Source organism: Mytilus californianus, unplaced genomic scaffold, assembly GCF_021869535.1.
Source record: "Mytilus californianus isolate M0D057914Y unplaced genomic scaffold, xbMytCali1.0.p SCAF_1, whole genome shotgun sequence".
In the NCBI taxonomy this organism is placed as follows: domain Eukaryota; kingdom Metazoa; phylum Mollusca; class Bivalvia; order Mytilida; family Mytilidae; genus Mytilus; species Mytilus californianus.
The window spans coordinates 106,317,642-106,336,272 of NW_026262581.1; the positions used below are offsets into that span (position 1 = coordinate 106,317,642).

The 18,631-nt window shown below is 33.3% G+C and overlaps 1 protein-coding gene across 2 annotated transcripts in view; it reads right to left on the bottom strand.

Moving 5' to 3' along the window:
* Positions 1-18,631, bottom strand: part of LOC127729081 (uncharacterized) — a 51,554-nt gene that overhangs the window by 11,815 nt on the left and 21,108 nt on the right. For both annotated transcript variants that reach the window (XM_052236744.1, XM_052236746.1), the window contains exons 10-14: positions 8,462-8,566; positions 6,874-6,960; positions 5,855-5,978; positions 3,311-3,484; positions 684-908 (exon numbers count right to left, since the gene is read on the bottom strand). In XM_052236744.1, the coding sequence (XP_052092704.1) occupies positions 684-908; positions 3,311-3,484; positions 5,855-5,978; positions 6,874-6,960; positions 8,462-8,566 (715 nt within the window). The remainder of the gene's footprint in view (positions 1-683; positions 909-3,310; positions 3,485-5,854; positions 5,979-6,873; positions 6,961-8,461; positions 8,567-18,631) is intronic.

An 18,631-nucleotide genomic window follows, 5' to 3' on the forward strand; every position in this document is an offset into this window, starting at 1 on the left:
AAAATAGTACCCAGAATGCATTATATTCTAAAACAGCAAATTATCATAGTATTTCTGAATTGGCAATTAGTTTTGTCAAACTAATCTTTTTAATTCTTCAATTTTGAAAGCAGACAATATTATTGTCAATGACCACAGCATAGTGTTGTTGAGAAATGGGGATAACTCTGCTTAAAGCAATCAATTCATCTTGAAATAAAAATCATTTACATATCAATAGACAGGTGGGATATTAACCTTCTTGCCATTAAAAATAATAGTATTTTTACCATAAATTTTAGCTGATATTGGGAATAAGGGGTAAAACTAGTCTTAAAAGCCAATGAGTTTCTAATTTTCTCAAATTTTGCATATCAAATTTAAGTACTTCAATAAAAAATAATTATGTTTTGATTAAAACTTTTCACGCCAAAATTACACCAACTATTGGTAGGTTGATTAACACATTCTGAGATTCTATAAACTACACAAACTTCAGACACATGCTCTAAAAATATTTTGCCAACATGCCATCTTCTTTAAGACATTATTTAGACACCTAAAAAAATATCTTAAAAAAACATCCAATTTTGATATTTGGTGAACATACAAGTCCTTCTCCTTTACTCTAGGGGTTATAACTTTAAATAAAAAGAGTTGAATATTCATTTTCCACTTGATATCTATGGCATCACAATACTTACTTATGTAATGACTACACTGAGCATTAGTTGCTAGCGTTTTTCCATCATCTAGTCCATCTTTACTGAGGGAACAAATCTGTGATGCTGGACAGTAATCAAAACTGAGACAGGTAAAGTTTTTATTACTATAACAATAACTGGCACAGTCTTGTGCTGAGGATATACTTGTATAACTGATGTCATTGTGGTTCTGTTTAACCATTCCAGGAATCTGCTTGAATTTGGCTGAAAATATTAATAAAATGAGTTAAATCAAATCCATAACTTAGATGCTTTTTTACTGTTCTAACTGTAGAAAATTATTAAAGAATCTGTTGTCAATAGAAGTTAACTTACTTTCTACTTACTAACATGTTTTTAACATATTTTTCTACTTACTAACATGTTTTTAACATATTATCTACAAAAAAATACATCCCAAAACTGTTAATAACATTAAGAGATTAAACATGAGCACATTTTGTTAAAAACTACCATATTCTGAAGCCATTAAATGTATCACTTTAGACCACAGGCACTTGTCTCAGAAAAAGATTTCCTATATACCCTAATAACACAAGGTACTTAACTCGCATTTTTGAAAAATGTCAGCCGGTCGCGAAATTCCGTTATATGCCGATTTCTTGGTTGTCGACCCCACTAAAACTTGTTATGTGGTAAATCTAAATTGATTTTTCTACACAATGGAGTATAACACGCCTACTTTTGTTGTCGGAATCATCTGTAGCAGGCCTACCCAAGTATGTCAATCGTCATTATTTCGTCTTCCGACGCCAGATTGGAAACACAAAACTCGCAGTAAATGATTAATTATAAAAATTATTTTAAAAAAACTTATTTAGTTTTTGTCTGAATAGAACATATCACCCAGTAGGTAAAATTGTATAAGATACCGTGAAAAAAAATCTTACAAGTGTTATTTGTGGTTGTCTAATAAGTTACGAGTTTCTTTTTTTAGACATAAATTTTCCCATTACGTCAATGTCATTCAGACTCTCTCTGGACTTTACGTATGAAATGAAATAAGATCAGATAACTCCGAGAAACAATAAGACCTTCCCATAAAAATTGACCAATCGGAAACCGAGATATATAAAGAGAGTGGGAAGATACCTTTTACTGTGAGACGTATGTTTACAATTTGGTGTCGGTAGACGAAATAATTACGATTGACATACTTGAATAGGATTGCTACAGATGATTCCGAAAACAAAAGTAGGCTTGTCATACACCATTGTGTAGAAAAATCAATTTAGATTTACGACATAACAAGTTTTAGTGGGGTTGACAACTGAGAAATCGACATATAACGGAATTTCGCGACAGGCTGACATTTTTCAAAAAATGCGAGTTAATTACCTTGTGTTATATTAAGGTATATAGGGGAAAAAATTCTGAGACAAGTGCCTGTGCTTTAGACAGCTGATACAGGATTAATGAAAACTTATAAACATAACCAGTTTTACTTCTGTTGAAAATTCAGGTCAATACAAGCATTGAATGTAAAAAGTCTTACCATTAATAATTCTGACAGGAAAAAAGTAGGATATATAAGAAAAAGTTTCATAAAAAGTTTCTTGGAACCCTATGTCTTGGCTGAGATTGCTGCCGTAGAAGTTAAAGTGTAACGTTGACTACCAAAAACTAAGTCCATTTATGAGTCATTTATCAATGATTGAAAAAAGGCAAAATATTAGAAATAAAAACAATATGTTTTCAAAAAATCAGATTATCAGTAAAATACGGAACATCAATAAATAAACGTTTTTATAATTTCGCTCTGGAAACTGTTTTTTTATCAAGGAGCAGCGCCTGTCTAGGTTTCATGAAATTTGATGAAAGTTTTATAAAGTTATTGATCTTTAAAAAAATTTAAACCACAAATTGAACCTAAATGTTGATCATAATGACAACAATGGAATGCAGTATTGCAATAACCCCCGCCAGGGACTTTTAATTGAGACAAAAAGGAAGAAATATTGTTCTTAAAGCTATTAACAGAAAAATGTTTGATTATTTTTACTTACTGAAACATATCATTATCAGATTTATACCAAACAACGAAGTATTCCTCATTGAACCTTACAGTATGTAATGAAATTGTTTTCTGTTTGGACGGATGGACTGCAGAATAGATGACAGAATGGTCAAGGTAAATGTCATAGACCACCCAGTCTAGAAGTGGGAGGGCATAATAAATAGAGAATAGCATATGGCTTTTTCAATACCACATCTAGATCAAGCCAAGACACCAATATAATTCCTAGAGCTCTGCTCCAGAGATAATATTGTTTGAGGGTTGATATAGTCTGTGATATCGAAAAAGTAATATCATATACACTTTATTATATAAATCGAGTAGATGTTTTTCATGTGACATGACGTAATACAGATATAGGGTTTGATTAAACCTTGCAACTGTGACTGATAGCAATTACATGACATTATACATATAAGAGGTTTAATAAAGCCTTTGAAACTGTGACTAATATCGATATCATCACGGATAGCTGATACAGCACAATTGCCATTGAACATATTACACATACAATTTACTTGTATTTACTAATAGGTATATAACAAATAATACTATTGATATCAATGAAACACATAGCATGTTATCTTACCAAGAACAGGTGCAGCATCCACTAATGTAGCCACAAAGAATGCTTTATCATCCTGAAAGTAAAACTGAGGGGAGGTAATCCTGAGTGGTGATGCTCCTGTTGCAGCTGCTATAGCATTTAGTGTTTCAAACAAAAACAATTGTTTGTATACTCTTACAGGGGTATCAAAAGTTCCTGAAATTATATATATCATTACATGTACAATCAAATAATAAAATGCTCCGCTGGGCGCAGCTTGATACGACCGCAGAGGTCGAACCCTGAACAGTTGAGGCAAGTATGGACACAACATTCAAGCTTGATACAGCTCTATATTTGGATTGTGATTAAATATTTGACACAGCATAGGTTTCTGACACAGAATGAATGTGGTCTAAGAACTTAAAAATTTTTAATTTACCTATTATGGTCCAATATCCAAAATCTAAATACATACATGGTAATCAAAGAACCCCAAGAATTCAATTTTTGTTAAAATCAAACTAATTTTAATTTTGGACCCTTTGGACCTTATTGTAGACCAATTTGAAAACGGGACCAAAAATTAAGAATCTTAATACACGGTTAGATTCAGCACATCAAAGAACCCCAAAATTTCAATTTTTGATGAAATCAAACCATATCATTATTATTTGCTTTTATATATAAATAAAAAATAACCAACTTAAAATGTAAAATTTTAAAGGAAAAAAAAAAGGAAAAAAAGGAAAAAATAATCCCCCCCCCCCCCCCCAATTTTTTGAACCCCCTAATGATTCATCACCCCCAAACTCAATCCCAGCCTTCCCTTTGTGGTATGGTACCTTGCAGTACAATTTTAGAGAGATCCATACACTTGAACACAAGTTATTGTCTGGAAACTGTAAAAATGCTTGTTTTTTGGCCCCTTTTTGGCCCCAAATTCCTAATCGTTTAGGGCAATTACCCCCAAACTCAAACCCAGCTTTCCCTTTTAGATATGGAACTTTGTAGTACAATTTCATAAAGATCCATACACTTACACACAAGTTATTGTCCTGAAACTAGAAAAATGCTTGTTTTTTGCCCCTTTTTGGCCCCTAATTCCTAAAATTTTGAGGCAATTACCCCCAAAATCAATCCCAGCCTTCCCTTTGTGGTATGGTACCTTGCAGTACAATTTCAGAGAGATCCATACACTTAAACACAAGTTATTATCTGGAAACTAGAAAAAATGCTTATTTTGGGCCCCGTTTTGGCCCCTTATTCCTAAACGTTTTAGGCAATTACCCCCAAACTCAATTCCAGCTTTTCCTTTGTGATATGGAACCTTGTAGTACAATTTCAGAAAGATCCATACACTTACACACAAGTTATTGTCCTGAAACTAGAAAAATGCTTGTTTTTTGCCCCTTTTTTGGCCCCTAATTCCTAAAACTTTAAGGCAATTACCCCCAAAATCAATCCCAGCATTCCCTTTGTGATATGGAACCTTGTGGTACAAGGTCAGAGAGATCCATACACTAACACACAAGTTATTGTCCGGAAGTTACAAAAATGCTTATTTTTGGCCCCTTTTTGGCCCCTAATTCCTTAACTGTTGGTACCATAACCCCCAAAATCAACCCCAACCTTTCTTTTGTGGTATTGAACCTTATGGTAAAATTTCATAGAGATCCATTCACTTAAACTAAAGTTAGAGTGCGAAAACCAATGTGTCTTCGGACAACGACGACAACGTCATACCAATATACGACCTCAAAAATTTTTTGCAGTCGTATAAAAAGCACAAAAAATTACAAAATGTGTGTATTTTAGTCTTGTAGATACATAAATTTTTTTTTAGTTGTTATTGGCTTTGAACTAGCTGTTAGTAACTTAAGGTACTCTCAGATCTGTACTTTGTGTCTTTTTTTGTTGTGAGCGATTTATAAATACCCTGCCACATCCGGTCTGTGTTTTTATTAGATGTTTTTCTGCTTAGTATCGATCTGATGAATTAAGCCCTTTTCAACTGATTTTTAAAGTTTGTTCTTTAATATGTTGTACTGTTACACCACTGTGCCAGGTAAAGTGGATGGTTAGTGCCTTCAAACATGTTTTATCCTGCCTATTTCTGTATGTGCCAGGAGCCTGAACTAAAGTATTCATGGACATCATTACTGCTCAAGTGAAACAAGTTAGGTCAAGGGACTTTAATTTAAATTTACTTCAATTCCATCACAACAAATTTAGTTATAAGGCCTTTTTCATTAGGTTACTTCTCTAATAAATACATTCTCTTGAGAAACCTATCATTTTTTTTTCAAAATTATATAAGAAACTAATTTGAAGTTCAGCAAATCATCAGATGTTGCTTCAATCATCATGTAATTCTTTTCCTGTCAAAGGATGGTTAGATGAGGCATAATACTGAATCAAATATCTTAAAATACAAGATAAATGTCAATTTTTCATGTAAATTGTCAAACATTTGGTGAAAATTTCTGTTCAAATTTAGAAGTCCCTGAATTTTGTTTTGTTTTGAAGATTAAAAACTCACTGATGACACTGAAAAGGGGTACATAACAAGTTTAATTGATTTACCAAAAAATGTTAGTTTAAAACTGATTGTATCTGCTCCTGAAAAACACGGACTGATATCAAATACTGTCAACTCTGGGTTCTCTTGGTCAAAGTCATAAAACATGTAGGTAATGGTCTGTGGTACCTACAAATAAAAGTCGTTCAAGTCTATTAACACATTTGTTAATACATTTGTGTCATATAATGATAGCAATTGACTCCTTATCTAAAGTGAAAGTCAAATACAGCTGTCAGACAAACTTGTGCTTCAAGAATCAAAGAAGGGAACCCAAAACAGAATGAACCACAAGAACCACATGACATACTTACAAGAATGAACTTAAAACATATGGATATTGTACCAAACCTCAAATTTATACAGATTTACCACAATTTCTACAATTCCAAACATGTGCAACAACCATACATGTCACATCCAGCCGCAATTAGAAGCAGTACCTCCTTCAGAGTGAAGCCAGTTGAAATGGTATGGAATGTCCAGTGTTGTCCATTTTAGAAATGATACGGACAATTTATTATAAACTTTTACTTAAACTTTCTTTTTAACATTGTCATACCAATAATTGTGAGGACACTTCCTGTTAACCTTTCTGTAAACCCACATGAACCTCATTTAATGTACTTCAGTGTTTGTTTACAATCTTTATATTGTCCTGAAGACTCTCAGTGGTGGAATATGTCGGCCATGGAAATAAATTTCTTTCCTGTAACCAGGATGTTGTTGTCTTTTTATAGTTTGTTCTAATATGATGTTTTAAGAAAACCACAGCATACTTCGGTATCAATCCTGATTACTCTACCAGAATGTGCAGCCAGAAGGTGTTGGTTTACTTGACTTATTAAGCATAGACCAATGTGACTGTGTTGTTTTCTGATATCACTGCCTCCTAGAATTCAACACTTATTTATAAAGACAACAAACAAAGACTTTTCATTGTTGAGAGTAACTGTTAGTTATATTGAAAAATTCTAATCTCCCTGATTTAGTAAATTGTTTAGAGGCAAGGGAGACAACTTACTGTTGGAAGTGTTACTATAAGTTGTATAGGTATATCACTTCCTCCTGGATTGGTATTTCCATCATTATTTGACGATGATTGACTCATCTGCAAAATATATAAAATTATGACATACTACCTATAATATTATTCAAGGTTCATGTGGACCCTTTGGCTAAAATATCTGTGTTTACACCACACAATTTACTCTGAGTGCAGACAAACCTGTGCATCTGGAAACATTTTAGGTAATAGCATATCCTAGATATACAAGTATTAAATTCAAATGCATTTTATGTTTCAGAAAATAAAAAAAACTTAACTGGATTTTGCTGTCCACTTTTTCTTCCTTCAGAAGATGATGAAATAAACAAACACCTGAGTTTCATTTGATACAGTCCAATCAGTTACACAGTTTAAATCTATTGTTGTCAGATATCTATTGTCCCTCTATCGTGCTTGCCAATCAATACAGTTTATCTTGATTATTACACAGGGGAAAGTTCTCAAAAAAATTTGTTTATTTTGGCACCTTCTGCAGAAATGAAAAAAAGTGGACAGCAACATCCAGTTAAGTTTTTATTTTCTGAAGCATAAAATGCATTTTAATTTTATATATCTAGGGCATGCTATTCCTAAAATAATTTCCTGAAGCCTGATGTTTGTCTGCACTCAGAGTAGATTTTGTGGTGTAAACAAAACCATTTTACCCAAAAGGTCCATATATACCTTAATACCTCTTAATTGACCCATTTTTTATGCCACACCTGGAAATATACTCTGACTTGAGATTTTTCAATCTGATCATCTGCCAGGTTGTCAGATGTTGATGACATCACTGAATATGACTATACACCAGTTTTTACTAGCCATGAGCTTTGCTATAAGGGCCAATAGTAGAGCATGAGCTGCTTACCTTCCAGAGCAACAGTTGGTTTTGGCACGGTTGTGATAGATCTTCCTAAATGTTTTGTGCTGTGTTTTTTTTATTATTTTTTATTTTGGCAATGATTCTATGAAACAAATATAGTTGGTTTTTCTTTGTATTGTAACCAAGAAACTGACCTAAGTTGAAAACTTAATGTTGCTCATTCAATCATCAAAAGAGGTCAAGGCCAGATAAACATGTATAATTTACAACCATTCTATAGACTGTATATAATTACCTACTACTACAGGAGTGATGGTCAGTATAGTTACCTTATTACTCATAGTAAGTAAGGAACTGAGCTTAGCATGAAAAGTCAAAATTCTCATAATTATCACTGAACTATAAAAAGAGGTCAAGGTCAGATGACTCCTAAAATATCTATATACCAAATGAAGTCACATCTTCATAAAAGTAACCTGACCTTATCATGAAAATTAAACAAAGTTAAAACATTTTTTAAACCATGAAAAAAGGTCACGAACATATGCCAGATGGAAAGTCATCTGTATACATGATATGGTGTGTGTACCTCTTCCAATAATATACATTGTAAGTATAACAACAGAAAACATAGCTTCCAGTAAAACAAGTCTTAATAGTTCTTTTAAATAAACAAATGGTATTGAAAAAAGAGTTTTTACACAAAATGAAGATCACTCTATATAAAGAAGTACTTACAGCTAAGAAATAATATTCTAGTACGGCAGAATATTGAAATCCTCCAAGAGAGAAATCACTGCGGTTTGAAATAAAAACATCACACAACAATCCACGAGCATATCTCTGAAAAAATTACAACATTATGTAATTTATCATGTGTTTTTCATTAATGTGACTTTCCTTGTTATATATAAATTATTGAAAGGTTTTTCAAGTCCTGTTATTTCAACAAATGAACAATCAATTGAATGTTTTTTTTTTTTACTCTTTGTGGTAGGGGAAAATGATTTCAACAGTAGTTTGGTATTATTTTTACAAAAAATTTGTAAGGGTTCCGCGGAACCCAGTGTCTCGCCTACTTTTGCTGTTAGTCGCAGGCTCAACAAAAATGGGGAAAAAATTATTAAAAATTTTCCTCTAGATACTATCTTTTGATTGTAAGAAGCTTCTATCCAAGTTTGGTAAAAATTCAGGATGGTTAATGAATCTAATAAATGTTCTAAAAACTTTTACTGCAGACTGTATGTAATGTTAACTGGAAGAATTAAAGCACTGTAAGCGCTATAGGCAGTTAACCAAAAACCAAGGCAAACGTAATTATGAAAACTGTGGCAGTGTTGCTTAATTTTTTTAGATTTGAAAGAACAAACATTAAACATTCGTATATTGTACATGTATGTTTATTTAATGAATTGATTATTAAGGCAAATTAATTAATATTTTATCAAGGTTTTGAAAAGCAATGCATATATCAATGTATATTTTTAATGATGAGTTTGCAGTGGTACAAGTTCGCAATGATTGCAGTTGTTCTAGTTGGTAGTTAATGATGGTACCAGTTGACTTTTAGTGGTACAAGTTGACGTATTACGAGTTTGTAATAGTATGAATTGACTTGCTTCCCTGGCAGGAACAATGCGTTTGGGTTCTACAGTACAAAAGTTATGAGACACAAATCAGCCAAAGGTTTACTACTACAGGGATCAAAGGTGAGGTCTGATTGACCTGCCCATAGTAAATGTAAAAGTTTGGAGTAAAATGACAGGTGATTATAAAACAATTGGTCAAACATTCTTGTGGACTCCCTATCTTTCATTTGATTTGTTTTACTGTTCCATACAAGAATATATATGCAGTAGGGGTGGGGATCTTGACCGTTTACAAGTTCTCAAACAGAAGGGGATGGGGTGACGCTGGGGATTCCCCCAAATTTTCATTTGATTTGTTTTATTGTCCCATACAAGTATATATATGGTTTAGGGGTGGGGATCGCGACCGTTTACAAGATAAAAACACATTTTCAAATTGAAGGGGGTGGGATGACCCCCCAGGGACTCACCCAATATTTTATTTGATTTGTTCCATTGTCCTGTTATTATTAATGAAGACCGTGTGTGTCTATCACTTACTGTTTTCAAGTAATAGTCATTTGAAAATTGAAAAAAAAATAAAATCCCATAGGGTTCTATAGTAAACCCCTCCCTTCTTAAGGCCCCTCAAAATACCCCTAAATAGACCCCAAGGCACAAACGAAAGATTGATGGCTCCGCTAGACATGTTAGTCTAACATTTAATGAAACCATAAGTAAATCTGACAAGCGGTCCAAGTTGTCTTCTTAGACGGTGCGAGTGGGGGCCGAGTGGACTCGGTCCGACTTGTCTAGGGGACGAGTTGTCCACATTTCTTAAAACATCCAATCAACGTCGATTTTCATCTTTGTCATTCATAAAACAATAACAACTTTATTTGGCAAGTTTAGCGATGTCACTGATGAACGGAATAATTTAATAAAAGAAAGGAATTTAAATGTGCATACATTTAATTGAAATTAATTGATTAATCACAATATTCTTAAACGAAAAGAAGATCATGATAAACAAAACTTACTTTATAACATCAAAATACTTACTAGCTTACAATTCGTGTAAGTTAAAATTACAGCCAACTTAGACTACTATGTATAACTTTATTTCCTCTATCATAGAGATTTGGTGTACATGAACAATATTTCTGTGCCGTTCGCCATTACATGGGGAATGTAAACAACTTGTAATTAGAGATTTTTGGCGATGAAATATTTCATACAATTGATCTTTGACATCTTAGCCAAAAACACATGGGATAATAAACTACGTACAGATTTCTATTGAGCACTACTTCCTATGTGCAACTTCAAAAATTTTGGGTGGTTCGACGATCATTTAAGGTTTTTCCGGTCATATTTTTTGTATTCCAGAATTGAAAGTATGAAAAAAGTGCCCAATTAGTTATTAATAACATATTAGCCAGCTAGATAATAACAATAGCACTTTTTACACCATTCAGTGGGAAGAACACAAATCTAGAGTGGTAGCATAAGGCAGCTTAACTGCCTAAAAACTAAGTCCATTTATAAGTAATTTTAGGAAAAACAGGAAATAAATTTTTACAAAATTTCCTTCTAGATACTAGCTTTTGATCATAAACAAGCTTCTGTCCAAGTTTGGTGTCGCGAGGCGTGAACATGTATTTAAAATTGCACTCCGCTTATTACTCCTTTTGTTATAGATCCATTAATTGTTTAACTGAACTCCGTTCTTTGTTTAAAACTCCTTCCTTTGTTTAATATGATCCTGTCATTGTTAAATGCACTCCTTTCATTGTTTCATATTTGCTATATAAAGCCAGAAGAGCTTAATCAAAAAAAGATAATATTATTGTATATGTATCGATGTTACTGATGGAATAAATAATCAAGAAAGTAATGTGAGTTCTTTATACTACCAAAATATCCAATTTCATATGCTTGTCTGACAAGGACTTCACAACATTTTATGGTGCAGGAACCCGGGAATAGGGAACAATTCTGTTAACTTCAAACGAATACAAGATGACGACTTTGTGCCATATGAAAAGTGTTAGAACCAGATATAGGAATATGTTATACACGGAAATTCAAGAAGGGAATTCAATTCTACATGCGGAAATTTCTAATTCGCAATGTCAGGAAATGGTGCACAAATCCCCCAAGTGTATTGAAAAATTGAAAGTTTATATTAACAAATTGGAAATTCAAAGTATCAAAGTTGCTAGTTCATTAGAAGAAGATCAATCTGGAACAGCAGATAAATTGGCAGATGAAGATTGCAAGTTATGTTCAGACGCAACAGACTGTTATTTGGACCTAGAGAACTTGAAAGAAAGGTTAGTTGATAATATTAAATTAGAAACTACAGAAAATGTAGAGAAAATCAATCTGTCAGATTTAATTCAACTTCAGCAAGAAATGAAAGATATAATACAAACACAATTGAAACAACAAGATGAATTCATAAAGAGCCAACAAAAGGGTGAAAGTACAGAAACAAATGTGAAATTGCCATAAATTGATATAATTTCCATTAATGGTGACAAGACAAAATGGAATGAGTTCTGGGATTCTTTTAAATCTACTATTGATCAAAACAAAAGGCTTTCAAACATTGACGCAATATATGCGATTTCTGGATTAAATGTGTCGCATGAAAACTATATTGTGGCAGTGAATATTCTTAAAGAAAGGTTTGGGAATGCCCAAGATGTGATTGATTTGCACTACTGTGAGATATAAATTTACAATGCCCTTCGAATAAAACATATTTACTGAGGTTATTCATAGATAAAGTGAACCGTCATTTAAGAAGTCTTGAAGTATAGAAACAAAGTGTAGACCAAGATATATTTGTCTCAATGGTGCGTTCAAAATTACCACAGGAAGTGATGCTGCAACTTGAAATTCAAAAAGGAACTAAAGAAAAATGGTGTGTGCGATCTTTATGTAATAGATTAATGGATTATGTAGTGGCAAAGGAAAGGTCGGATAAAAGTGATGTTCAAAAGGATCGTCATAATAGTCTAAACAATAACGGAGCAAATTCTTTGTCAAAACGAAATCAGTTTCAAGGAAATGTTTCTAAATTCCAAAACGGATCACGTCAGTTTCAAAACAGAAGTACAGCCGAAGCACTTGTAGTGATTGGAAATGATACTTCGCAGAACTCATCTTATTTTGATAAGTGTAGATTTTGTCAAGGAAAGCATTGGAGTAATGAATGTCCTAAATACAAAACCATTGATGAAAGGAAAGCTCAGTTGAAAGGTAGTTGTTACAAGTGTTTACGTAAGACACATAAATCAGCTGATTGTAAGAAAGGAAAATTGTGTATACATTGTGGTGTTTTGAACAGTCATCACCGGAGGTTATGCCCCAAAAAGTTCAGATCAGTATTAACAAGTGTCCATTTGAGTGAGGAATATGATAATTCTTCTAGTGGATTAAGTAGTGGCGTGGAACAATCATTTACAAGTTTAAGTGAACAGAGAGAAACTACATCGGAGAATATGTTGATATCATCTAGTGAAATTGTTCTTATGCAGACCGCTAAAGTTGAAGTGAACAATCCAAATGATTCTTTAAAACAAACAACCAGTTTGTTGTTTGACTCCGGATCTCAGAGAACCTACATTTCTCAAAAGTAAGCCTCAAAGTTGAAATTGAAATCTGAAGGAGACGAGGACATTACAATAGTTACGTTTGGAAGTGAGAAGGCCAGAACTGTGAAAACCGCATCAACTAGTTTATGTATTCGATTGAATAATGGAAAAGTGTTGGAAATTTCGGCTAACATTGTGCCAGTTATCAGTGGAACTGTTCAACGGAGAAGATTAGATACATCTTCGATTGAAAATGTGAGACATTTTGTAATGGACGTTGAATTAGCAGATGTCATACCAACCCAATGCGAAAGGTCTACTGTAGATTTGTTGATTGGAAATGATCACTATTTTGATTTCATTCTTGGACAAAGGATTGAAATTCAACCTGGCTTGTATCTACTAGCTTCTAAGTTGGAATGGATAATCACAGGAAGAACTAAAGAAAATGATTATTCACGAGAGGATATTGAGAGTAGTTTTCTGATAATGTCATACACAGGATCAAATGTACAGAAGACTGATACATGTATTACGTCTGTCCCTAACATTACAAATCTGTGGAATTTGGAGTCAATAGGAATAAGTGACGATGACAAATCGACGGAAGACTCTAGAGCCTTAGAAATGTTCAAGGAAACGTTAGAATATTCAAATGGGAGGTACTACGTGACATGGCCATGGAAGAATGACAATGTTGACTAACGTTAGAATATTCAAATGGGAGGTACTACGTGACATGGCCATGGAAGAATGACAATGTTGACTTACCATTGAATAGAGTTTTAGCTTTGTCTCGACTAAAATCATGTTTAGCAAGGATAAAAAAGAAACCAGAATTACTGGAAAGATATAATTCTGTTATTCAAGATCAATAAGATAAAGGTATAGTTGAAAAAGTGGAAGAACATAGTACAGAGGGATTGAAACATTATATTCCACATCATGCTGTTATAACAACAAATAAAACGACTACGAAGTTGAGGATAGTCTATGATGCGTCGCAAAACCGAATAATGAAGTCAATAGTCTAAACCAGTGCTTATATCGCGGACCAGTCTTTTTAAAGAATCTGTGTGGAATATTTATGAGATTTCGTTTGAATCAAGTTGCAATTGTTGCTGACATAGAAAAATCATTTCTCCAGGTTGGATTACAGAAAAGTGATCGTGATGTTACACGATTTCTTTGGCTAAAGAATTACAAAGATGGGTATGCTTCGGATGCCAACCTTCAGGAGTTTAGATTTTGCATAGTTCCCTTCGGAATAATCTCAAGTTCATTTCTATTAGCAGCTACAGTCGAAAGTCATTTAGACACGTATCAGTCGCCTATAGCCAGGAAAATAAAAGATAACATTTATGTTGATAATTTGATCTCTGGTTGTACATCGGTAGCTGAATCATTGGAGTTTTATTCAGAAGCTAAACATATATTTCAAAATGCTGCAATGAATTTAAGAGAATGGATTTCCAGTAGTAAAATGTTCAATGAATTATTGCAGACCAAAGACAGGACGGATGTGTTTGAAACATGTGTACTTGGTCATCTCTGGAATACTGACATTGATGTTATATATGTGAAATCAGCAAAAAATACAATGTGTTCTGGAATTTCAACAAAGAGAAAAACATTGAGTGAATTAGCAGAAGTGTTTGATTCAATGGATTTCTTCTCGCCTGTCATAGTCAGTGGTAAAATCTTTCTTCAAGATTTATGGAAAAGGAACTTAAAATGGGATGATGAGATATGTGGATATGATAAGTTGAAATGGATTAGTATAAGTGCCGAATTAAGGAAAATCTCAGAAGTCTCTATTCCAAGATTCATAGGATTAGAAGCTAACCAAAATAATGTGAAATATAAGTTATTATGTTTCTGTGATGCATCGAAAAGAGCCTATTCAACTGTGATTTACATTCATCAATCAAGCGGAAAAGCAACAAAATGTGATTTGATTTTCTCAAAATCGAGGCTAGCCCCTATTAAGGGTATGACCATCCCTAAGTTAGAACTAATGGCAGTTCTCATTGGTGTTAGAAGTCTGAAGTTCGTAAAAACAGAACTGACACTAGTGATTGACAAGACGCTTCTATGGACAGATTCACAATGTGTGTTGAAATGGCTATCAACAAAGAAAAGTCTTAGAGTTTTTGTTGAAAATAGAGTTCAAGAAATTACAAGCCATAAAGATATAAGTTTCATGTATGTCTCTACAAAAGAAAACCCAGCAGACGTCGCAACGCGTGGAACGTTAGTACAAAAACTCAGAAGTGATCACCTTTGGTGGCACGGTCCTAGTTGGCTAAAACAAGACAAGAATACTTGGGAAAAGATTCATCATGATGATGCTGCTAATCAGAAAGTTAATGACCAATTCAAAAGTGAACTTAGAACAAGTGAAAACCAAAAGGAAAGTGCATTTGTTAGTGAAAATGGACAAGAAATCACGAGTAATAAAATGCCATACAACATAGATATCAGAAGATTCTCATCATACCACAAACTTATTAGAGTTACTGCCTGGAGTGAAAGATTCATTTCAAAGATCAAAAGGATTCCCTCGAATAGTGAGAAATATTTATCTGTTAAAGAAACCAGGAAAGCTGAGAAAAAGTGGATTCAAAGTGTTCAAAGAAAGAGTTTTGCTGATGTGTTTAACTCAATTCATACAGGTCCGAAGAACAATTTAAAAGTTCAATTAGGAGTTTTCTTAGATAATGATAACCTGTTGTGTTGCAGAGGAAGATTTGAAAATGCTGATATTAGTGAATGTGCTAAATTTCCTATTCTTCTTCCTCGTAGGGAGACATTCACTCGACTTCTTGTTGAAAAAACTCACAAAGAACTTTTTCATAGTGGTGTTTCTCATACATTGTGTAGGATCAGGAACAAGTTTTGGATTCCACAAGGAAGAGCTACTGTAAGGCAAATATTACGGCATTGTAAAACATGCAAGAGATTTGAAGATGGTTCTTTCAAAATGCCAAATATGGCTCCTTTTCCAAGATCAAGAGTCTCCAGAATCTTGCCTTTTCAAGGAACTGGTCTTGATTACCGTGGTCCAGTTTATGTGAATGATGGCACTGTGATGAAGAAAAGATGGATTTGTTTATTTACATGATTTGCGACACGGGCCATTCATCTGGAAATTGTGAATGACATGACAACTGAGGAATTCATTTGTGCATTATGTAGATTTGTATCGACAAGAGGAACACCAAGTGAGGTTATTAGTGATAACGCTTCTCAGTTTAAGTTAGGAAGTGAAACCATAAAATCAGTCTGGGAAAATACAATTATCAAAAATGAAATAGTACAAAATTACATGTCCAGCTATGGAATTCAATGGAAATTTATAACAGAACTTGCACCTTGGATGGGTGGATTCTATGAGCATTTAGTTGGGCTCGTAAAGCGTTGTCTAAGGAAAACATTGAGAAAACGTTTCGTTTCAGATGTTCAGTTATTGACCCTGTTGAAAGAAATAGAAGCTGTGATAAATTCGAGACCATTAGTGTATGTCGATGAAGAACTGAAATCGAGAACAACTTTAACCCCAAATCATTTCCTTGCAATTAATTCACAAAACCGAATTCCTGATGTCGATTATGATCTGAAAGATCCTTCTTACCAAACATTGTGAAACATCATCTGAAAAACTGAAGGAGCTATGGCGAAAATGACAAAATATATTAAACTCGTTTTGGAAAACTTGGAGAGAAGAATATCTTCTAAGTTTAAGAGAAAGAAAACAAATTAACTTAAAGTGTGGAAAAATAAAGTCTACAATATCTCCAAGTATTGGGAGTGTAGTAATAATAAAAGAAGATTTACCAAAAGGAATGTGGAAATTGGGGAGGATTGTAAAGTTGATTCAAAGTAATGATGGCCAGTTAAGGTCGGTTAAAGTGAGATTAGCCAATGGAAATATAATTGGTCGAAATAGATGAAGTTTCAAACGATGATCCAAAATCACAAGACTTGGCAATTATTCCCAAATATAGAGAAATGCCAAAAAGACCTATCCGGACGCCGGCAGAAATTGCCAAAAAGAAAATTCAAGAGTTAAATTTATGATCAATATATATGTGTTGTTGTGTTGATAATATTTGTATAAAGTTATATTTAGAAATAATTCAAATGAATAGAGTGTGCCCAAATGTTATATTGTGTTTAATGAAGCATTCAATCTCTGAAATTTAAACAGAGCTGAAATTTAAACGGAGCTTGATTTTGCACGATTTTCTTATTCAGTGTCTATGTGGTTGTATAAAAACCGATCTATTGAATTAAATCTTCATTCACATAGTTACCGTAGCCACGATGTACACTTGCTTAATTTGCTACAAGGAATATAAATACGAGAAGAATCTCATACGCCATATAAAAGAACACTATGCTGGCCTAGAGTCGTTTGACTGCACAGAAGATAACTGCAGTTCAACATTTATCAGAAGAGGTTACTTGTTTAATCATTTAACTACCATTCATGGCATCAAAGAAGAGTTGGCTAGATGTAAATCGTTATCTGCAGAAAGAAGGTCAAGTAGCAACAATGAACAATATTATGATGATGTTAGCGAGGATGATACCATTCTAGACCTGATTAACGATGCTATAGAAACGGAAAAACAAAAAGTAGTACCATCAATGAGTATTGAAGAATTTCTAGACAGTTTGGATAATATCAGTGATGATGAAATAAATGACTGTACAGCTACAGATAAGCATGAAGAAGAATGTGAAAATACAAGCAAAGATGTTGATTCGTGTGGTACGAGTGATGCGGAGAGCCGACACAGTTCTTATGATAACATTTCTGATTGCTGCAAGTCGAATGATCAGCCTAATAGTGACATTAACAATAATACAAATGATGTAATTATAGTCAGTGATGATGACGACGATGTAATAAATGATGAGAGATCCCTGATGACCATCGGCAACTCAACTATTCAGCAGACATTGATTCTTACTTTTCAAAGAACTCTTTCAACTATTGATGGACAAACATATGTGTCAGACTTTAATATGGAACAAGACATTTATGAACATTTAATTCAGTGACACTTATAATTGTTTAACTTTGAGTGGGGAGTGTCACGAGGCGCGAACATGTATTTAAAATTGCACTCCACTTATTACTCCTTTTGTTATAATGTATTTAAAGATCCATTAATTGTTTAACTTAACTCCGTTCTTTGTTTAAAACTCCTTCCTTTGTTTAATATGATCCTGTCATTGTTAAATGCGCTCCTTTCATTGTTTCATATTTGCTATATAAAGCCAGAAGAGCTTAATCAAATAAGATAATGTTATTGTATATGTATCGATGTTACTGATGGAATAAATAATCAAGAAAGTAATGTGAGTTTTTTATACTACCAAAATATCCAATTTCAAATGCTTGTGTGACAAGGACTTCACAACATTTGGTACATATCCAGGATAGTTTAAGAAAGTTATTAAAATTTTAAAAACTTTAACCACAGAGTGAATGTAATGTTAACTGGCAGAAAAACTAAGTCCATTTATAAGTAAAATATGGATAAACAGGATTTTTTTTTTACAAAATTTACTTCTGGATACTATCTTATGATCATAAACTAGCTTCTATCCAAGTGGTAGAAATCCAGGATAGTTTAAGAAAGTTATTAAAATTTTAAAAACTTTAACCACAAAGTGAATGTTATGTTAACTGGCAGAAAAACTAGGTCCATTTATAAGTAAAA